The sequence below is a fragment of the Myotis nattereri genome (assembly GCF_964212035.1).
Source record: "Myotis nattereri genome assembly, chromosome: 11".
In the NCBI taxonomy this organism is placed as follows: domain Eukaryota; kingdom Metazoa; phylum Chordata; class Mammalia; order Chiroptera; family Vespertilionidae; genus Myotis; species Myotis nattereri.
Window position 1 is genome coordinate 28682763 of NC_138086.1, and position 24286 is coordinate 28707048.

Genomic DNA, 24286 nt, shown 5'->3' on the forward strand with positions numbered 1-24286 from the left:
GTCAAGAGTTACATCAGTTTATCCTATACCCAGATGAAACTTCAGCATAAACATTTTTATGCAGTAAAATGAATGAATGCATTGTAAAGAATAAAGAGCTGCACCCTTACTTTAAAGAGAGTGGATGTCACTAATTATCCCCTTTTTATTCTTTCAGCTGTGGGGTACACATTTTGACCCAAAGAGAGTCCTCCCATGCCTGCAGAAGGCACTCCAGGACCTCCAGCTAGATTATGTTGATCTTTACGTCATGGAAACACCCATGGCTTTTAAGGTGAGTTCAGACACCTAAAGGTTTGGCCTCTGCTCTTTGGCAGCCATGAGCCAGCAGCCATGTGCACAAAGCTAGTTCATTACTTAGCACCACAGAATGTTATCGTTTTGTTACTGTAGGTCAGACAGCACTGACCTAGCCTAACAAATGCCCAGAAAGGTTATGTGTAACAGACTCAGGCTTGGATCTCATGGTTCTTGATTCCGAATCCAATGCACTTTTTATTACAACATGTCTTTACAATTGTAGTTTAAATTCTCTCCATCAATCCATCACATAGTCACCAAACGGTACTCCATATTTTAACTGTCCAGCATCCAGACACACCCTTCTTCCCACTCATATAGACTTGAAAATATATCTGCATGACAAAACGCAAAATAATATATACAACTGAAAACTTACCTTCCACCCCCAAAAAGGGAAATAACCCCAAGAATGGTCAGGTTTTTGGGGGGTCAGCAACAAGATCATGGTGATAGCTATTCCTCTGGTTCAAATGCACTTCTTCCTTAAACTTTCTCAATCTATGGACTCTGTGTTAATTTAATCACCAACAACACATCCTTACTGCTTTAAAATGTTTCTGAGTAAGGAGAGACAAAAAATGAAACTGGTCATTGAGGTGCCCAGATTTCCTTCACACAAGCAACCTGGCTGCCCCTGTTCTGTTCTCTGGAAGCTCTTTCCTTGATGACTCTTCTCTATGGTAACATCCAAAAGGGCCTTTGGGAAAGATTCCCCTTTTGCATTCTTCAGACGAATTTGCAAGCTTCACAATGGCCTTGGTTAAGCAAAGGCTTTTAATGGCCAGTTTGGGATTTCGTGGACAGTCTATATCCCTTAAAAATTTGCTTGGCTTTCAGTAAATTCACCTTCAGTCAGCTCCATTAAAGAGTAAATAAAACTAGAAATCTTCCTGTATCTAATCTTTAGCCTGTGGTTTCTGCATCTTAGTAAAGAAATATCCTATCCCCCTCATCTGATCAGTTCTTAGCTTAATGCCCCGTCTGACTTGAAATAATACAAAACAGGGAGGCACAGGTGACGCGTTCTTCGCACCCAGTCTCCATCTCATTGGATGGTGCTCCATTGTTGGGTGTGGCATCAGTGGCCTGAGGTCTTGTCTTCAGAGAGAAATGGACAAGGATTCTCCCAAAGTCCAATTTTATTTCCCTCTAGGATTCTTACCTTCCTGTCCTGGCTGACACAGACTTTCTAACTCTAGAAGGCTCAGAGCTGAACTTCTGCCATTTGGGGAGACATCTAGAAGCAGAAAGTACCTGTTTTAGCAAAATATGATCTTACAACTCATCTTACAAGCCAAGTAGCAATAAACACATCTATATTTCTTCAGTACCTGACTGAAGACTGCAAAAATGGCCAACAAACTCTAACACCCAATGTTTTCCTACTAAGTGCCCTAAAGCTCCAATCTTAGTATGCCCATTGTCTGAGTCTCAAGACACAACAAGGCAATAATTTAACAAGATGCCATGCTATTGCATAGCAAGAATATCCAATTCTAAGATGGAGAATCCTCACTATCCACAATCCCATACTGACCTAGTCAATTCCACACTCTTTGCTCATTACTTGGTATACCCAACGCCTTTGTTTTAGTCAGAACTCTTGTTATAAATAGCATAAACCCAACTCAAATTGGCTTTAGCAAAAAAGGGAACTAAGAATTCAAAGGCATATCTAATTCCAAAGGACTGGATCCAGAAGTTGAAACTATGTTTCTATACTCTGGCACTTTCTCAAAAATCTCTTTCTATATGATGGCAAATGCCCATTGATATGCCAATCCTTCCTTGTCAATAGAACTTAAGAATTCAGAGGAAGAGCCCGGCTGGCATGGCTCAGTGGATAGATTGCTGATCTGCGGACTGAAGCGTCCCAGGTTCCATTCTAGTCAAGGGCATGTACCTTGGTTGCGGGCACATCCCCAGTAGGAGGTGTGCAGGAGGCAGCTGATCGATGTTTCTCTCTCATTGATGCTTCTAACTCTCTATCTCCCCTCCCTTTCCTCTCTGTAAAAAAAATCAATAAAATATTTTTTTTAAAAGAAAGAATTCAGAGGAAGAGAGACTACACATTAAACCTGATAAAGAAACACGGATCTGCCTTGCTTGGGTCACATAACTTTTACTGACTAATCTTTGTGTAAGGGCATTGGTGTCTGACATCTGTGGCCAAGAATTGGAGCTGGGTCAGCCCACACAATGTGCAATGAGCTCCTCTCTAAAAGAAGGCGAAGGATAGTAGAAAGCAAAATAACCGCTTTCCACTGCACTCATTAATCAGAGGTCACGTAGCAAGCATGGTGGTATGAAGCATGGGCTACAGAATCAGGGCAACTTGTTTGCATCCCAGCTCTGTCACATGTGAGCCAGATGACTTGGTCAAGTTATGACCTGATCCTTTTACATATCACCTAACCATGTTCCAGTGGAAAGAGTATGAACTTTGGAGTCACACAGAAGAGGGACGGACTTTCAGTTTTATTATGTATTAGCATATTGTCTTTGATATTCCTGAACTTTCCTTCAATTTCATAATTGGTAAATTGGAGACGATACCAACTCATTTGCCAAGTATTGTGAGGAGTCATTAGTATTATATATGTGAAATTACAGACACAATGCCTGACATTTTATAGCTAATAAAATGTTATAAAATCTTCAGGTGGAAATATATATTTCAATATACAGAATATCTTCAGTTCACAAAAGAAAAGTTTGAGGCCCGAGGCAATGAAATAGCTAACTGAGGTTTAAAATCCATCAGACTGAGACCAGATCCTGGATCCCCTGATGCTAATCCCATACTTGTTCTTCTACACTGTACAGCCCCTTCTGCCTTATGCTTTTTAAATGACAATGGCATTTTTAAAAGATAAATGAAGTTACCGATGGACAGGAATGAGAATCAATAGCATGGATTTTTAGAGGGTTGAAGTATTCTTCTAATACTGTCTTACAGTAGGAGCAAGAGTAGAGGGAGAAAGACCATGGAATGATTCGGATGAGGGATGAGTAAGGTAGGCACAATGGAAGCTTAAGAGGAACATCATGGAAATAGCTAACATGGGCTCAGAAATGATAAGGACTTAATAAAAATCAGGTTAAGTAAAAAATATTTAACACAGTGTATGATAGAGGCATAAAACCATTCTGAGCAGAAATAAAATTGGGAAATGCAAAAGGCAAGAAATAAGGAGAGAGACTGGAGTGGAAATGTGGGCCATAGTGTTGAGAAGTACAAAGAGCTTGGGAAGCAGAGACAGAAAGGGTAATTAGCATGAATGGTTATGTGGCATTGAGGAATAAGTGAGACAGGAGGAAAGTGAGTCAAAATTGTGTTTGCTAAGTTATCACGAGGGGAAAGTTTTGTCAGGTGAGATGCAGAAAAATATATATATATAATGAATTTTGTCCAATTGCTTGATTTTCAATAAAAATTCCTATTATCCTAAAAAGACTTCAATGCTGCCAACCATACCAAATAGACATTGTATCCTCGTATTATTTTACTAGAGGCCCAGTGCACCATATCCATGCACTTAGGGGGTCCTTCAGCTCGGCCTGAGTCCTCTCACAGTTCAGGACCCCTTGGGGAATGACCGTCTGCTGGCCACCACCGCCACTGCACTTGCCAGCCATGAGCCCTGTTTCTGGCTGAGTGGCGCTCTCCCTGTGGGAGTGCACTGACCACAGGAGGCAGCTCCTGCATTGAGCATCTGCCCCCTGCTGGTCAGTGCACATCATAGCAACCGGTCCTTAAGCTGTTCCATTGATTTGCCTATTAGGATTTTATTATATAGAACTAGAGGCCCGGTGCACAAAAATTTGTGCACTCTGAGGGGGAGGGGGGCCCCTCAGCCAGGCCTGTGCCCTCTTGCAGTCTGCGACTCCTCAGGGGATGACCACCTGCTGGCTCAGGCCCGCTCCCCGGGAGATTGGGCCTAAGATGGCAATCAGACATCCCTCTGGCAGCCTGGCAGCCCTCGGGGGATGTCCACTTGCCAGCGGGAGCAGGCTTAAGCTGCAGTCAGACATCCTTAGCGCTGCTGAGGAGGCAGGATAGGCTCCCACCACCACCACTGTACTGGCAGCCATCAGCCTGGCTTATGGCTGAGCAGAGCTCCTCCCATGTGAGAGCGCACTAAGCACCAGGGGGCAGCTCCTGCATTGAACATCTGCCCCCTGCTGGTCAGTGCACATCATCGCAACCGATCCTTCAGCTGTTCCATTGATTTGCCTATTAGGATTTTATTATACAGGATATCTTTCAACACAGTTGACCATTATCTCCCGTACACTTCTTCCTCTTGTGACTTCTATAATACCACCCTCTCTTGACACTTTGGCATCTTCTCTGCCAACCTCCAAATGTTGTTATGCCCTGAATAGTACCTCTATTCTCAATATTCTTGTCTTACTGAGCCACCCTGTGTCTATAAATGACTTCATATAGTTGCAAGGATTGATTTTATTTTATATGTAAGGGCTACCAACTTTTGTCAACAGCTATGGCGTCTTTCTAAGCATCTTTCTGAGACTTCTCTGTTCACCTGCCTTCTCAAATAGCTACTTGAACGTTTGGTCATTTCAAACTCAAAATATTCATAAAAAACTCTTGATTGCTAACCCAAACTCAGGAAATGATTACCACCATCCACCCAAGGAGCCTAGGAATCATCTTTCATTTCTCTCTATTCCATTTTCAAGCCCATAATAAATGAGTCCCATGTTTAGATACAGCCAAAAAAGAGAAATCTGAAAGATAACGTTCCACAGCAGCTAGCCTTAGTTGGGAAAGGATCACCCAAAAACCAGAAAAGGGGAGTTGACACTAGCTATGGTGTGAAGTAGGAAAAAGAAATGCTGAACTCCTGGAGGTCCCCAAAATGAAAGGAAAAAAACCAGTGAGCAAGTCTGCCAGAACTGAGAAGTAACATGCCGTGCTCTCCTCAACTTTGGTAAGGCCTGTCAAAACACTGAGTCTCAAACTCTGCTATTTTTGATGAGAAATTCTGTCATTAGGAGAAAATTCATGGCTTAAGAACAATAATCTGTTGATAAATAAAGGGAAAGTGAATGCCAGTACGTATAGGATAATGAGATTAATGTGTCACATATTTTGGCTAAATGAAAGAATTTTTGGACAGTGCCATAAAAGTAGTAAATATATATGTAAATATAATTTATTATATAATTATATAAACACTAGAGGCCCGGTGCCCAAATTCGTGCATGGGTGGGGTCCCTCGGTGTGGCCTGTGGGGATCGGGCCCCAAGCGCGTGCCCCCCGCATCACAGCCCCAGCTCGCAACCCCATCCTTGCAGCTCCCACAGCCCCACCTGGCACCCCGCCTTGTCCTGGTGCTGCCCCATCACCTGCTCTACCATCCCGCCTGCAGGGCAATTGATTGGGATCAGGCCACCTGCCCTACTCCCTCAGCGCCTGGGAGCCGGGCAGTGGCCCCACCCCCTGCCACCACTACTGCTCACTGTCTGGTCACTGGGCAGCAATCAGTCATAGCCACCCGCCCCTCACCTGGCTCCTCAATGCCTGGGAACCAGGCGGCAGCCCCGCCCCTTGCCGCTGCTGCTGGCATTGCCCACTCACCTGCTCCACCAACCCACTTAGGTCCCACTTTTGTCAGGTCCCATTAGGGCTGGTAGCGTCTCCACTGCCGCCAGCTGCTACCACTGTGTCACCGACACCCACCATTACTGTGCCACCCCCTGGTTGTCAGCGCACGTCATAACGAGTGGTCAAACTACCAGTCAAGGGGACAATTTGCATATTAGGCTTTTATTATATAGGATATAAATAATTAAACTTGAATTGCTTTCCCAGAGCTAGGGTATATTGGCCTAAAGACAATTCAAATTCCATCATTTCAATTCCAAGAGATAAATAAAAAGAATTACATTTGTTTTTTCTTACTTTCTCAGCCTGGAGATGAAATTTTTCCTACAGATGAGAATGGCAATTGGATATTTCACCAGACAAATCTGTGTGCTACTTGGGAGGTAAGTTCAAGAGAGCCTTTTATTCTTTCATTTTAAAAGACCACATTTTTGAATTGTGACCTGATTATTCCTATTTGATTTAGGAAGAGATGCAGCCTTTACCATCCCATTCCAAATTCTGGAGTCTGGGAATATACTCTAATGAGTACAACATGGCTTTCTAGTGGGTGTCCCCCTCTAGGTAACAGTTGAAGACCTGAAGGGTGGAGTTGTTTTGAGGGGTGAAGAGGCAGCTACTAGTTTTCTGGTGCTTGGGGCTCTCTACCCAAGAGACAATATACTGACTCCTGATATCATCGGAGCTGAGTAATTTGGAGTCTGGTGTTTCCCTCTAAAGGTCTGCCTGACAGGTTAGCCAGGATCCCAAGGAGAAAATAAGCTCATTGCTCAAAATAACAAGGTATTTATTTCACAAAGAAACAACATATCTCAATTACAGATCCCAACTTAAACAGAACAGAGAACCAAGGACGTTTAAATTAGCCAATTAATATATTAAAGAGATAAGAAAAGATATTAGCAATGAGAAATAAGAAAACATTTTTTAAAAACAAGCATTAAGTAGTAAGTAGGAAAAATAAAACACAATGCAATAGATGGGATAAATATGAAATGGATATAAAGAAAAAGGGATCAAACTGAAAGATCAGAATGAGGAAATCTCCCAATATGAAATAGGAAAAGACAAGAAAAAAATTGAATATGAAAGAAAAGCAAAGAGATGTACAGTACTTAGAATTTTCAGTACTCACATAATAGAAAAACAAGAAAGAAAGAAAAAGGTAAAGAGGTAATAGTTAAAGAAAAAAAACCAGAGATATTGAATGAGCATAGATTACCAAAGAGTGAAGAGAAGGAAACCCACACCTAGACACAATATAGAGAAATTTAAGAATATCAAATATAAAGACAATGTTAATGCTTCCAGAGTATAGCAAACAAGTCAGTAAAGGGGACAAAATGGAATAATAAAAGATAATCCAAGACAAGGCAGGAAAAGAAAAAAAAAAGGTATATGAATAGATGAGGAAATAAAAAAACAAATACCAAGATGAAAGATTTAAACTCAGTGATATCAATAATCACAGTACATATACATATTTAAAACAATGCAGTTAAAAGGCAGAGGTCAGAATGGACAAAAAGCAAAACCCCACTATATGTTATATACAAGAAGCCCATTTTAAATAAAAACGTTTATACAAACATGTTTAAAGTCAAAGGTTTAAAAAATTATAGGACAGGAGACTATATACTATGCTAACAGTAATAAAAAGAAAGGTGGAGTAGCTATTTTAATATCAACAAAGATTCCAGAGCCTCTTTATTCCCAGGGATAAAGAACTTTGTTTTATAATAAAAAGGTAATAAATCCTAAACATCTATGCACCTAATAACAAAACTCCAAAAATACATGAAGCATAAACTAACAAAACTGAAAAGGGAAAGGCAATAAAAGAGTCATTCATACTAGTATATAATGAGACTAGAGGCCCGGTGCACAAAATTCATGCACAGGGTGGGGGGGGGTGTACCTCAGCCCAGCCTGCACCCTCTCCAATCTGGGTCCCCTCGGCGAAAGTCCAACTGCCGGTTTAGGGGATCGGGCTTAAACTGGCAGGTAGACATCCGTCTAACAATCCTGGACCGCTGGCTCCTCATCACTCACATGCCTGCCTTCCTGGTCAACCGTAACTGCCCCGCCCCCCTTGCTGGCCTGATCACCCTCACTGCCTATGCAGGCCACCCTGATCGCCCCAAATTGCCCCCCACACCAGCTTGGTTGCCACCAACTGCTCCCCCTGCTGGCTTGGTCGCCCCACACAGCCTGCTGTTCAGTCATTTGGTCATCCCTCACTAATCCTCCTGCTGGGCTCGCCGCCCCCAGCTGCCTCCACTGCTGGCCTGGTCACCCCATGCAGCCTGCTTGTTCAGTCGTTTGGTCGTCCCTCACTAAATCCCTGCCAGCCTCGTCATAGGCAGCCATCTTGTGAGGGCATGAGGGTTAATTTGCATATTACCCCTTTTTTTAAAAAATATATTTTATTGATTTTTTTACAGAGAGGAAGGGAGAGGGATAGAGAGTTAGTAACATCGATGAGAGAGAAACACCCCTCGTGCACACCCCCTACTGGGGATATGACTGCCACCAAGGTACATACATGCCCCTGACTGGAATCGAAACTGGGACCCTTTAGCCCGCAGGCCGACGTTCTATCCACTGAGTCAAACCAGTTAGGGCAACATATTACCTCTTTATTATATAGGATTGGTATCAGTTTTGTTTTGATCAGTTCTGTTATATTATCAGCAACAAAAGAGATAATAGAATAGTATTATCAAAGTATTAAAGAATAAAGAACATTGAACTTGAACTTCATATCCAAACTGTAAGACAAAAATGATGCATGATGCAACTATTTTCTGATTCATACATTGCTCAGAGGTTTTGCCACATAAAGACCAACACTGAAAACTATTACTAAATAAGAGGAGTGAAACTCTAAAAGATGCTTCAAGAAGTGTATAAACTGAAAGTAATCAAATCAAATATGATATAGTTTGTATTATCTATAAAATTATTTAATATTAAAGAGAGAAAAATATACCTATAATAATAGGAAATGAAATTCTGCATAGACTATTAATATCATAGATGTTGGGGTGAAAGTAAATCAAGGAATGTGTGAGCATATAAGTTCTTATATTTATTAAAGGAAAGATATAGTATAAACTTTTTAAAGGGAAGTATTAAAAAGAGATATAAAAGTGGGAAAAATTGAAGTAAGAAATTAAGATGGTAGAAACAATCCAAATATATTTATAGTTACAATAAATATAAACTAAATTCGCCTACTAAAAGGCACAAAGATTGACAGATTAGAGTTAGGCACATCTAAACATAAAGGCATGTGAACAATTAGGCTAGGCCTAATTTTATATTAAAATTTAAAGGACGGGAGGGGGGGGGGGGAATCTTACCAGTCTAATACTTAGAAAAAGTTGTATAGTTATATTAATACTAGAGGCCCAGTGCACGAAAGTCATGCACAGGTAGGGTCCCTATGCCTGGCCAGTGATCAAAGCCAATCAGAGCCTTCTGGCTGCCGGCTGAGCCTTCATTCTTTCCACGCTGCCCGCTTGTGGTCAGCACACATATTGAGGGGTCCAACTCCTGCTTGGTCAAACTCCCCAGGGGACAACTTGCATATTAGCCTTTTATTATATAGGATCAGACAACATAGTTTTTTATTTTATTCTTTAATCCTCACCTGAGGACATGTTTATTTTTATTTATTTATTTTTATTTCAGAGAGACGAAAGGAGAGGAAGAGATAGAAACATCAATGATGAGACAGAATCATCCATCAGGTCCCTCCTGCATGCCCCCAAAGGGGACCAGGCCACAATCTGGGAATGTGCACTGACTAGGAATCAAACTGTCATCTCCTGGTTCATAGATCAATGCTCAACTGCTGAGCCATACAAGCTCAAATATGTACCCAATGAAATATCTGCAAATATATGAAATAAAAATTATATGAAAACATTTTAAAATAGAGCCCAACGGGCGAAGCTTTGTGGTTGAGCATGAACCAAGAGGTCAAGGTTTCATTCCACTCAGGGCCCATACCCAGATTGCCTGTTAGAACTCCAGTGGGGGGAGTAGGGGTTTCAGGAGGCATATGACCAATGATTCTCTCTCATCTTTGGTGTTTCTTTCTCCCTCTTCCTCCCTCTGAAATCAATAAATTTTTTTTTTTAATTTTTAAATAGAATGCATGAAAACATTGATAAATTCACTATTATAGTGGGAGATTACTGTCATATTCCTATAAATTATTGAGAAGCCATGAAAAGCTCATATATGTATGAGAGAGAGTGAGAGACAGAGATAGAGAAGAAAGATTTGCATCAAAAAACATCAGAATATACATTTTCGACACATCTAAGACACTTATTAAAACTGATTAGGTACCATACCATAAAGAAAGCCTCAATAAATTCAAAGAAATAAGATCATTATAAACAAACAAACAAAAAAGAAATAAGATTATTATATATATATTACCAGTGAAAGATATGGTATACAATATACCGCAATCAAACAATTCCTACTTGTGTCCACCCCACATTTTTTTCTTCACAGAATGACTATTAACATACCCGGGGACTTTCCTTTTTAAAGAATTTATACTAACCTTCTAAACATTCATTCTTGCTTGTTTTGAGGCTTCTTTCTAAATTCAATGGCATTTGCTCTACACAGGCTTTGGAAGCTTGCAAAGATGCTGGCTTGGTGAAATCTCTTGGTGTATCCCATTTTAACCGCAGACAGCTGGAGCTAATACTGAACAAACCAAGACTCAAGTATAAGCCAGTCTGCAACCAGGTACAGTCTGACAAGAGGGTGGGATGTGACAAGGAATTTCAAGAGTTACTTAACATAAAGGACCATGGGTTAGGTGTCAGAAAGTTTTGTGCTCACTCTACAAAAAGACCCTGGAGAAGTTTTTAACTTCTCTCAACTTATGTCTCTTAAAAAATAACAAATAGCCGGAACCGGTTTGGCTCAGTGGATAGAGCGTCGGCCTGCGGACTAAAGGGTCCCAGGTTCGATTCCGGTCAAGGGCATGTACCTGGGTTGCAGGCACATCCCCAGTGGGAGGTGTGCAGGAGGCAGCTGATCGATGTTTCTCTCTCATCAATGTTTCTAACTCTCTATCTCTCTCCCTTCCTCTCTGTAAAAAATCAATAAAATATATTTTTTTAAAAAAATAACAAATAAAGATTTGAAAGTTTAAATCCAGACCAAAGTAACCCCAAAAAATTTTTGAAGAAATATAATGATGGGAACAAGACCTTCTTGATATTAAGACAGTTGGAATAGAAAAGATTAAAAATGGTACCAGAGAAAATGGATGCTACACAGACCCACTTCCAGGACCAAACTGGAATTGCAACTAAAATACAAAAAACCCATATCCTGAGTAATCAACTGAAGACTAGCTGGAGAGAACCCTGATAACCAAGCATGGAAAATGGAGACCTCAGAGAGACTGGTAAGAAGGGTGGAGATGTGAAAGGACTGGATGGGCTCTAAGAGACAGCAGATGAATTTCTGGAGATATATCTCAGCTGTGGGGAGTTCCAACTAAGAACTCTGGGGTTTAATCCCCAGGCTGGGCCCCCAGCAGAGAGCACCAGAACTAAAAAAGGTGCCCACATAACATCTGGCTGTGAAAAACAGCAGGGTTGATGTCTGGCAGCCAGAAATGGCTGGAAATGCAGGCACCCTCTTAAAGGGCCAATGCAGAAAATTTAATGTGCAGCCACTCACGTTGGGCTCTCGTAGAGGGAAAGCAGAGTGGACTGGAGCTCTGTGAGCAGAAGCTAGATTTGGGGGCTCTGGATTAGCTCAGAAGGCAGACACCCTAGCCCTAGCTGGTTTGGCTCAGTGGATAGAGCATCAGCTTGTGGACTGAAGGGTCCCTGGTTCTATTTCAGTCAAGGGCACAAGCCTGGGTTTTGGACTCAGTCCAGAGTAGGGGGCATGCAGGAGGCAGGTGATCAATGATTCTCTCTCATCACTGATGTTTCTCTCTCTCTAACTCTTCCTCTCTGAAATCAACAAAAATACATTTTTTAAAAAGAGACAGAGAATAATAATCTATAGGAAGAAGCAATTGCTCCAATTGCCCAGTTGGTAAACCTCTCACCACACCTGTGTATGATTGCCTAAGGACTACTCAAGACTGAATCCAGTCAGTCTCAGGCAGAGATGGGTCTCTGGAGGCTTTGAGTCTTTGCCTGATCTAATTAGTCAGAAACAGCATTTGACACTGTCCTTCACTAGAGATTGAGAATCATATCAAATCTACCTAATACATAGTCATAAACCCAAACAGGTAGCAATAATGAGAAGACAAAAAACAAACACCACATAATAAAACAAGAGAATTTTCCAGAAGAAGCGATAAATGAAATGGAGACAAGAAATTTATCTGATATAGAATTCAGAATAATGATGGTTAAGATGCTCAACAGCATGAGAAAAGATATAGTAACTATGGAAAAAGAACAGTTGGAAATAAAGAATGACCTAGTACTAATAAAGAACACATTGGAAGGAATACACAGCAGATTAGGGGAAGCTGAGGATTAGATGAGTGAATTAGAAGACAGGACAGAAAAAAATCACACAGAGAACAAAAAGAAAAAAACAATTAAAAAACAAGGAGACAGCTGAGCTGTGGGACAACATGAAATGGAAAAATATTCGCATAATAAGTGAACCAGAAGAGAAAGAAAGTGAGCAAGATACAGAGAACATGTTTAAACAAATAATAGCAAAATATTTCCCTCACCTGGTGAAGGAAAAATTCACACAATTAGAAGGCAGAGAAAGTCCCAAGCAAGAAGAACCTAAAGAGCCCAACACCAAGACACATCATAATTAAAATATCAAAAATTAAACAAACAAAAAAAAGAGAGAGAATCTTAAAGGCAGCAAGAGAAAAGCAATTTCTTACCTACAAAGGAACTCCCATAGGCTGTCAGCTTATTTATCATCAGAAACTCAACCAGTAAGAAGGAACTGGAATGAAGTACTCAAGGTAATGAAAAGTAAAAATCTGAAACCAAGATGACTATATCCAGCAAGGCTATCATTCAAAATAGATGGTGAAATAAAGAGCTTCCCAGACATAAAAAAAAAAAAAAAAAAAAAAAAAAAAGAAGCCAAAGGAGCTTATCACCACCAACCAGCATTATAAGAAATGCTAAAGGGACTGCTGAAATGAGAAGAAGAAATAGAGAGAGAAATCTAGGCAAACAAAATACAAATAGCAGTAAAAAAGTATCAATCAACAATAACCTTAAATAAAAATGAATTAAATACTAAGGCTCAACAGGAAAACGGGAAAAAGTAATGAATAGAAATTTGCAAAAGACAATTTGCAAGATTGGTAAACATATGAAAATGTGTAATTGTGCTAGTAATTACAGAAATGGAAATTTAAGTGTGATGACATGCTCCCCCTCCTGAGAGCATGCAAACACCTTTCTCTTCCCCTTCTTCTTCCCTCTCAGGCATGCATCTCCTAAATTCTAGGGGACAGCAGGAGCCCTGCAATCACAGGAGCAATGGCCAGAGGCAGCTCAACCTGGGCTAAACCCCTGAAACTGTCTCCAAAGCCCCCTTTTCTCTGATTTGGCTCACTGAGAAATTAGTGTTTTTAGTAACTTAAAAAGTCTGGCATGAGCCCATGACAGACAGAATGAATTATTACCTACATCATCACTAGAGCCCACAGCTAAAATAGAAGAGTGGCTATTTTACAAGTACCACTTCCAAACTGACACCTAAGCTAACACTATACAATATGCTCTCAGGTATACAGAGTAGCAACCTTTGACTTCCTAGCTAACCTCCATCCACCCCTATATTCCTCCTTTTCCCTCACCAGCACATCTCCTTCCTACACCCCCAAGAACAATAGTCTGTCATTTAAATGTTGAAATGACAATAGGTTTCTTACAAATCTACTTATATAAAAACCATGGGTGGTGTTCATCACGACTGGGGTCTGGCTGGTGACCAACCGGAAGGAAGTCAGTCCTGCAGGGGTTGTCTTGGCAACGGCTGCACCCTCCCTGAGCTGTTTCCCAGGAGCTGTTTCGGGCAAGGTCAGGGTTTGAGGCAGGAACCCGCCCTGGGAGCGTGGTTCCCTGGGAGTGTGCCGCACCAGCACGGCCAGGTGTGAACCTGAGTGGGGGCAGCTGAAAGGCTTAAAAAAGACAGAGAAGAGAATGAAAGCCGGGACTCGGTGGGACACTGCTTCTCTGAGAGACAGCGATAACGTCCACAGCCATGCTTTTATTTTATACCAGAAGCTACAAGGCAAAGTAAGAGTGTGACCACGATGCTTACAACATTCTCCTGTGTTTCAGTCCTACTGACCTACATGCATCTGAACTCTATCAAGCCTACATCACTCAGGCACGTGGGGCCACGTGTTCGGACCATAGGTTCAAGCTCACAACTACTGTTGGCTATAGGTGTTGGCTATAATTGTGCTGGGAGGGCCCTGCCCTCCAAGCTGGGACTTGCACGTGGCAATGAGAGGACTGTGCCCTCTCCTCAGTCCAAGGCTTGAACCTGTCCAAAACACTGTAGCGGCTCCCCACAATAAAGTTTTAATTCGGTTTCTTTGTTACTGATGTTGTGGCCCCACCCCATAACAAAGAAACAATTTCTGGAGAATGAGGCACAGGAATCAGGATTTTAAAAAGATTCCCAGGTGATTTTAATGTGCAGCCAAGGATTGAAAGTGGGTGCAATCAACATGCTATTGGGAAATCTCAAAAGTAAATGGGATCTTTGTAATGGCAGCAGATTTATTATCAAAAGATTACAACCTAACATTATCAAAACTGAAGTATTAACAGGATCTGCAGAGGGAGAGGCTGTTCTGATTCCAAGAATTAATCTGTCCCCATCTGACACTGGCCTCCCATTTAAATTGATTCGATGACGGTTTCCCGTGATGCCAGCATTTGTGATGACTATTAATAAATCACTAGGACAAACTACAGACAAAGTAGGCATATTCATACCTAAAGCCGTTTTTGCACATGGTCAGTTATATGTTGCTTTCTCTCGAGTTTGAGGAGCATGTGATGTTACAGTTAAAGTTCTAAGTACTTATCACAAGCGAAATTAGTCAAGCACTCTGAAAGTGTTTTCACTCTTAATGTGATGTACAGGGAGATATTAGAATAAGTTTAATCACTTTATCAGTCATTGTTTGCATCACTGCTGTTTTCATATCATGTTTTTGTTGTTTTCATATCATGTTTTTGTCATTTTTATATCATGCCTCTGTTGTTATATCCTTTTGTTACTGTTTATTAATAAATTTATATATTATTTTCATATACATTTTACTAATTTCCTTTCATCTCTCACATTTCTATTATATAGAAAGGGCTAATAGCAACATTAAAATATCTCTGCTAATTAATTCCCTTTCTTAAAAAAATATATATTTTATTGATTTTTTACAGAGAGGAAGGGTGAGGGAAAGAGAGTTAGAAACATCGATTAGAGAGAAACATCGATCAGCTGTCTTCTGCACACTTCCCACTGGGGATGTGCCCGCAACCAAGGTACATGCCCTTGACCAGAATCGAACCTGGGACCATTGAGTCCACAGTCCGATGCTCCATCCACTGAGCCAAACCAGATAGGGCAATTAATTCCCTTTTAATGTGCACGAATTTCGTGCACCAGGCTACTAGTATACAGAGAAAGATGGTAACATTTTATCGCAGAATGAAAAAGAGAGTAAAAATTTGACAGTGTGTCGCCTCACGCTAATGAGTCAATACCCTAATCTGTTGGCACAAGAATGTTGATCAACTTCACAAACATATCCGACGAGGGAGGCAAGACCTGTTGGAAGATCACAGCCTGAGCCTATTCATGTGTTGCGTGATGTCTGAAAGCAGAGCACAGCAATACTGTAGAGATGGCTTACCAATACTGCAGCCCTTCTGAAGCCCCATCTTCAGCAGTTTGCAGCATCCACAGTGATACTCCCAAAGATTTTTGCCTCTGTCCTCTCTGTATCATACTTACTGTTTTCAATGTTGAATGTAAAAAAATAAATACAACTCTCATCCAAGAAAATAAAATTTATCTTTAAATTTAGTTTCAAACATGTTCTTCATCTTGTGAAAATATTCTTACATGTCTGATAGCTAGAGCAGAGGGCTTCTGTAACAAGTCGCTTCTACTTACTAAGACTAATCTGAACATTGAGACTGTTTGTTATGGAAATTGTATTTTCTAGGATGTGTATTATAAATAACTGATTCTGTGCATTTCAAGTTTGAAACTATGATAGGGACACAAAATTGAATCCCCCCCCCCCATTATTTTATAATTAATTCACAGATGGTGCCCTTACTAACCTTGCTGTAATTAACTTCACCAGTATATAAACAATGTAAGTTTCCTTGTTAAGAAAAATATTTAGAATTTCTCACTATCAATAATACTTTAAAAAGAAGTTTATTTAAAGTTTTTTTAAACTACATAAAATTGCATTCATGTACAAGGCCTTAATTTTGTGCTCTGCTCTTCAATGCAATCACATAGGTAGAGTGCCATCCATATTTCACCCAGAGAAAACTCCTGGAATTTTGCCAACAACATGACATTCTCATAGTTGCATTTACTCCTTTGGGGATCTCTAAGGATCGAGACTGGTAAGTAATACTATATGTCTCTTCAGAAAGTGTTTCCTTTGATGTAGAGTATGAGGCTAATGTGAATTATTTTACTTTTTGAAATGATTCTATTGGGCTGTGTAATATTAAGAAACTTACTTAAACTCTTCAGGTCATTCTCCATATATCCAAACTGAGCTAATAAAACCTTCCTCACTTAGATGTTATAGGAATTGATTATACGACATGTATAAATTACCTAACAGTGCCTAAAATACAAAGGTGAGCCATAAATGCTAGTTTAGTTGTTATTTAATAGAGTCTCTATGGCCTAAATTCTGAAATTTTATAATTTTTTATCTCTGTAATCATTGGCAACACTTCTACTATGATGTGTTCCACAGACCAAAGTAGAAATTTTTCTACACTAATATGATTCCAAGAGTTGTATTTCTACTTATTCCACTTCAGGCTACCTGCCTTCTCACATATGCCTTCTTTCAGCCCTGCCCTCTCTGTAAGACACATCAAAACATATTTACTTTCTCAAAAAGGCAGCAATATAAATTTGCCTCTCTTGATCTTCCCACACAAAGGACAACTCTTCATTGAGGGCTCGGCAATCACAGAAATTGCTTACAGGAGACCTGAAATGTCCTGGTAGGTTACCAGGTGAATGGGAAGACAGAGGAGGAGGATTGATTAACCACTGCTTCTCATTGATTCTAGCTAAATATCATGCATGTTTTTATTTTTTTAAGGATGAGTACTTATTTCCAACCTTTGTTAGAGGATGAACTTCTAAACTCATTGGGGAAAAAGTACAAAAAGAATGCAGCTCAGGTTGCTTTGCGTTTCAACATCCAGCGAGGGATAGTTGTCATTCCTAAAAGCTTTGACCCTAAAATGATCAAAGAAAACTTTCAGGTAAGAGAACTGCTTCTGAAAATGTAAAATGTAGGATTTTTTTATTCAAAGAATTTTGTTTAGACTAAAAAGAAACTTGTAACGCCTTCATATTTTATTTTATACCAACTCCCTGACACACTCTGCCAATATCTGCATTTAATTTTAGCTTAATTTGAAACTATTGCTAGCACTTTGGGGGTTGCTTTGCTGATTGTACATTATAGGCATACTTCAGAAATATTACAGGTTCCATTCTAGACCACCAAAATAAAGCGTGAATTGCAATAAACTAACACAAATGTTTTGCTTTCCCAGTACACATAAAAGTTATGTTTCACTATACTGTCTATTAAGTAGTATTATGTCTAAAAACGGTACATACTTTAATTTAAAAATACTTTATTGCTAAAAAATATTAACCAGCATTCAAGACCAGTGAATCACAATTTTTTTTGCTAGTGAAGGGTCTTGCCTTAATGTTGGTGGGCTAAAATTCTAAAAATATTAGAATGGTGGTTGCTGAAGGGTGGGGTGGCTGTGGCAATTTCTTTAAATATAAAAAAAATATTTCCCATTTGATTAACTCTTCCTTTCATAAACAATTTCTCTGTCATCTGTGATGCTGTTTGATAGCATTTTTACCCAGAGACCTTCTTTCAAAACTGGAGTTAATCCTCTCAGGCCCTACTTTATGGACTAACTTCATGTAATAATCTTTTGTTGTCATTTCAACAATATTGACAGCATATTCACCAGGAGTAAGTTTCATCTCAAGAAACCACTTTCTTTGCTCACCCATGAAAAGCAACTCCACGTTCATTCAAGTTTTATCATAAGATTGCAGCAATTCAGTCACATCTTCAGGCTCCACTTCTGATTCTAGTTCTCTTGCTATTTCCACCACATTTGTGATTACTTCCTCCACTGAAGTTATCAGTGAGGGTTGGAATCAACTTCTTCCAAACTCCTGTAATGTTGATATTTCTACCTCTTCTCATGAATCAGGAATGTTCTTAATGGCATCTAGAATATGAATCCTTTCCAGGTTTTCAATTTACTTTGTCCAGATCCATCAAAAGAATCCCTACGTATAGCAGCTATGTCCTTATGAAACATAACCTATCTAATAAAAGACAAAAAGGGTAATTAACCGTATACCTCCGCTACCCTTCCCAGGGGCTACTTAGGGCAATATGCAAATTAACTGCCAACAAAGATGGCGGTTAATTTGTATAAGTAGGCACAATGATGGGAGGCGAAAGGGGAAGGACGGAAGAACAGTGATAGGAAACCCAGGCAGCAGGCAAGAGCCACAGGGGGTCCGCCTCACCTGTGGTCCCGTGATCACATGGCAATCAGAGGGAGAGAGAGCCAGGGCACAAGCCGGGTGGACTGGTGGTCGCCACGGGGATCGAAGGGAGAGAGAGCAGGGGCGCAGGCCGGTGGTCGCCATGACAATTGGAGGGAGAGAGAGCCGCATCAGGATCGGAGAGGGGGGCGCAGGCGAGGCGGCACCCCGGCACCCCAGCACCTGACATGCTAAGGTTGGGGATGAAATGACTTTTCCCAACCACATCTGCAAATATCCTGGGGAAGGCATCACTGAAGAGTTCACAACAACTCTCTTACTTGGCAAGGAAGAAAACAGTTGGCAACGGAAACGATCCCTTACATCAAAGTTAAGGTGCCTCTGAGTAAAAAAGTATATTTCCAGCCAAAACCGGTTTGGCTCAGTGGATAGAGCGTCAGCCTGCGGACTGAAGGGTCCCAGGTTCGATTCCGGTCAAGGGCATGTACCTGGGTTACGGGCACATCCCCAGTAGGAGATGTGCAGGAGGCAGCTGATCAATGTTTCTCTCTCATCGATGTTTCTGACACTCTATCTCTCTCCCTTCTTCTCTGTAAAAAGTCAATGGAGTATATTTAAAAAAAAAAAAAAAGTATATTTCCAACATAAAAGAGGGAGCAGGCAAAAATAATAGGTTCTCATGACTTCCACTTAAGTTTGAGCATATGACAGAGTCAAAATGAACATACAAATTAAAACAGACAGTGGACATTCAAGTGACCCGAATCAACTGTCACTGTTTGTCCCAATAGCAGCAATGCTTATGTGATAATATAGTTTAGCAAACATGCAAAACAAGTCACATGATAAGAGAGGTTCAGCTTCTAAAGTAAATTGAATATGTTCTTTAAAACTTCTCATGTCCTCCCCTCTGACTATAATTCTTAATTTTCCAATCAGAAAATTACCCCAGGTGATCCAGTAACATGTAGAATTCCAGTAACCTAACTTATTTAAAAAAACAAACATACCAACCATTTTTAAAATATTTAAATTGATATTTTAGGGTTAAAATTATAGAAGATATTTAGATCCAAATATATTTTCTGAATAGAAAATATTTGTTTTTCATTTAAAAAAATAAACATAAAAAATATATAAGTGACACATTTTCAAAGGAACTCTCAATTAGTACCTTTCCCTCTAACTTTCTTCAAATTAAGAAAATCTATGGAGTTCCCTATACTGCACAAGTTTTAATGAAAGAAAATAAGACTTTCTAAGAGCATCAAATACATGTTTTCTTATTTACAAACATTTTAACTCCTCTCTCTCTCTATCTCTCTCTCTCTCATATATTCTTACCGATTCAGAGAGGAAGGGAGAGGGAGAGAGAGAGAAACATCAATGAGGAGAGAGAATTATTGATCCGCTGCCTCCTACACACCCTGTACTGGGGATCAAGCCCACAACCCGGGCATGTGGCCTGACCTGGAATCAAACTGTGACTTCCTGGTTCATAGGTCGATGCTAAACCACTGAGTCACACTGGCAGGGCTCAATTCTAATTTATAAATTCATTCCAAGGACATATACAGCTTGAAAAGCTTTGGACGTAGTTTCAAAAAAACTAGCTTTTAAGTAACAAGAAAACAGTTATAGAAGAATGTTTAAATTAAAAGAAAAAAATTGTTTTAATTTATTCAAGAGTGGGAACATCCTCCATGAAAATGTGTACCTTGACTGTGGATGGCTGGGTGGCCTTATCACACCTTCGGAATTCAAATGCTTTTTACAATGAAAAGAGAGTTTCATCTCATTTCTCTGCCAGGGTAGATGTCTGTCAATAGAAGGTGGACATCAATAAAAGGAGGGGCTTTCACAATCAATCCAGAAAGTCAGCAATCTATGAATAATCCAGAACCGAGTATTTATCTCCGCTGCCTCACACCCTCCCTCCCAGGCAGCGAGCAAGATAATTACTCTCAAGTCAAGCTAAGTGCCCCCCAGTCACAGTGGCCCAATGCTGACATACAAAGCATACAAATAATTCTCACTCTGGCATAAAAGTGAAAACTTTCTTGGAAGAAAAGCAGATACTGTAAATTTCTCAAAGTCTTCCTGAAACATTTTTTCAAGTACTTTTTACTTCTTTAGAAAAAATGCATACATGGCAAACCATCTGTAATAAAAGGCCCATTCTATAAAATTTGACCTGGTCCTACTCATATCTGCAATCATAATTATATTTACAGACAAATATATCTATACTAATAAAAGAGTAATCTGCTAATTAGACTGGGAGACCTTCCAGGAAACCTTCCAAATGTTCCTCTGGACAAAGCCATGGTGGCAGGGCCGAGGTAGAGGCGGTTAGAGGCCAAGAGGTGAGGGCAGTTGTGGGTGACCAGGGTGGTGGGGGGCGGGGCCTTTGGGGTTAATCAGACCAGCAGGGGGGCCAGTTGGGGGCAAGCAGGCCACCAGTGGGGGTCATTTGGAGGTGATCAGGACAGCGGGGGTGGGGGGGCACTTTGGAGTGAGCAGGCCAGCAGGGGGATAGTTGGGGATGAGGCCAGTGGGGAGGGAAGGTAGGGGTGAGCAGGCCAGCAAGGGGGGCAGTTTGGGGTGATCAGGCTGGCAGGGGGGTGCATTTGGGGACAAGCAGGCTGGCAGTGTGGTGGGGGTGGCAGTTGGGGGTGACCAGGCCGGCAGGCAGAGTGGTTCGAGGCACTCAGGCAGGCAGGCAGGTGAGTGGTTAAAAGCCAGCAGTCCCAGATCGCGAGAGGGATGTCCGACTGCTGGTTTAGGCCCGATCCCTGTAAACTAGCAGTAGGACATCCTTCAAGGGGTCCCAAATTGGAGAGGGTGCAGGCCAGGCTGAGGAACACACCCTCCCCTGTGCACAAATTTCGTGCACCAGGCCACTGGTTTCTTAAATAATAAGACTTGAAAGTCAAAATTACTCCTGGACCCATAAGCTGCAGAATGGATGTTGTGTTAGCAGGCCTGAAAACATTAATCTCATTGTACATCTTCATCAGAGTTCTTGAGTGACTGGATACATTGTTATATTTTGAAATAAATTTATTGTTTTTCTGAACAGTGGATGTCAACAGTGGGCTCAAAACATTCAGCAAATCATGTTATCATTCCAGCTTTGTTTTTCCAGAGTAGATTTAGCATAATACTTAAAATTCTAGTTTTTCAAAATGGTAAATGACTATTTGCTTCAACGTAAGGTCACCAGCTGCATTAATCCTTAAGTAGAGAGTCATCCCTATTTCATTGCTGGAGTTGAGGTCATGTGACAAACAGCCCTACTAGATGGTGGAAGGGAAGTTCATAAAAGGAAAAAGTGGGATTCTGTTATTAGCCAAGAGAAGAAAGAATACTAGACAGTAATATCAACTACTGACACTATTTTAACATTTTCCCAAATTCCTCACAGTAAAAAGTCATTGACACTGTTTTTAGCCATCTTAAAAGAGAGAGCCACTGCAAGACGAATGTGTAGGCTCATCAAAATATTTTTAAAAAAACAACTACAAATTATGCCCTGGCTGGTTTGGCTCAATGGATTGAGCATCAGCCTGGGGATGGAAGGGTCCCAGGTTTGATTCCAGTCAAGAGCGTGATTCCAGGCTCTGGTCAGGGGCACATGTGAAGGCAACCACTTGATGCGTCTCTCTCACATCGATGTTTCTCTCTTTCTCTCCCCTTCCTTTCCACTCGCTCTAAAAATCAATGGAAAAATATCCTTGGATGAGGATTAACAAAAAACAACAACAAAAACTACAAATTTTGAGGTATCTGAAACAAAAGTGTTCATGGATTCAAAACTTTACTGTTCAGCCCCGCCAGTGTGGCTCAGTTATTGAGCATCAACCTATGAACCAGAAGGTCACAATTGGATTCCAGTCAGGGCATATGCCTGGGTTGCGGGCTCAATCACCACTGCAAAGCATGCAGGAGGCAGCCAATCAATGAGTCTCTTTTATCATTGATATTTCTCTACTTCCACCTCCCTTCCTCTTTGAAATCAATAGAAATATTTTTTAAATAATGAGAGAAGTGATTAAAAGGACAAAACAAACGTTTTTTGAAAGTACAAAAGCAAATTTAGAGATAAGGGAATATTTTTTAAGTGTACACAGGCTCAAGTCCAGAATCAAAAGTTCAGCGTCTTATCCAGAATTAATAAAAATTCTTCAGATGTTGTGAACATACATTGTTTCACAGCATTTAAAATTTCTTGTAAGATGTCCCTAACAGAATTATCTTAAGACAAAGTGCAGAAGAGAATTCCGGATCCACTTCCATTAGGTGGACCCCCAGCACTAGACCAACTCCTCTTAGACATTTTCAGAGATGTTCATAAATCTTAGAATGTTTCCAATTGCTGATCCCACTCCACAATCCAAAGCTTGACCCACTTTCTGTCTTTATAAATGTCTGTCTTTTATTTCTGTTATTTCAGATCTTTGACTTTTCTCTCACTACAGAAGAAATGAAGACCATTGAAACCTTGAATACAGATGTCCGCTTACTGGATCTGCTCATGTGAGTTCTGGGGGATCCTTAATCAGGTACCACCCGGTGGTGTTAGATTGAAAAGCATCACCAAGTGGGCTCTTATGAACCCGGACCTATGTCCACAGAAAGCACAAGGCTAAAGGCCACTGGGCAGCATATTCTGAATATTAAATTGGTCTGGGTAAATTACATTCATTCTAGGAACTCCCTGTAAATCTACATTTTTATTTAAAAGAAGATTTCTGGCATTTATATCACATCCTATGACAGGTTAAGGCATGGCAGGCTAAAGACCTTAAGAAGAATTTAGTCATAGTGTATAAATAATATGATTCAAATTAACACAATCACACCACAATTATTCAAACACCATATGTATTTCTTCCTAAAAATCAAAGAGATGCACAAATCAATAAAAAATACTTCCTGAGACAGATACATGGGAGTGTAGTAGAAAGAGCATCAAGTTGAGAGCCAAGAAACTAGTTTTATTTTATTTGTTGACACTATTACAGATGTACCCATCCTCCCCTTTACCCACACCTACCCAGATCAGGACCCCGCCCCCCCTGCCTCCTCTCTCTGGCCATCACCATACTGTTGTCTGTATCCATGGGCTATGTATATATGTTCTTTGACTAATCAAGAAATTAGTTTTAGATGAATGCTCACCTATAAGATTTGAAACTTCTAGTTCCACCATTCTAGCTCCATCGATCTACAAGTAAAATTCCTAACACTTCTTCAAATGTTGCCAGATTCGGTTATTTAATGAGGTAGCCCTTTATTCTCTAACTAGAGGCCCTGTACACAAAAATTTGTGCACTCAGATGGGAGGTCCCTCAGCCTGGCCTGTGTCCTCTCGCAGTCTGGGACCCCTTGGGGGATGATCACCTGCTGGCTGGCTTAGGCCTGCTCCCTGGGGGATTGGGCCTAAGATGGCAATCAGACATCCTTCTGGCAGCTCGGCAGCCCTCAGGGGATGTCCCCTTGCCAGCA

General features: G+C 40.6%; 1 protein-coding gene across 1 annotated transcript in view; it reads left to right on the forward strand.

Moving 5' to 3' along the window:
* Positions 1 to 24286, forward strand: part of LOC308526866 (aldo-keto reductase family 1 member D1-like) — a gene marked incomplete at both ends in the record, with an annotated part of 50662 nt that overhangs the window by 23974 nt on the left and 2402 nt on the right. Inside the window, 6 exons of the mRNA XM_081102117.1 lie at positions 158 to 274; positions 6244 to 6321; positions 10592 to 10714; positions 16487 to 16596; positions 17319 to 17484; positions 23232 to 23314. Of these exons, the coding sequence (XP_080958243.1) occupies positions 158 to 274; positions 6244 to 6321; positions 10592 to 10714; positions 16487 to 16596; positions 17319 to 17484; positions 23232 to 23314 (677 nt within the window). The remainder of the gene's footprint in view (positions 1 to 157; positions 275 to 6243; positions 6322 to 10591; positions 10715 to 16486; positions 16597 to 17318; positions 17485 to 23231; positions 23315 to 24286) is intronic.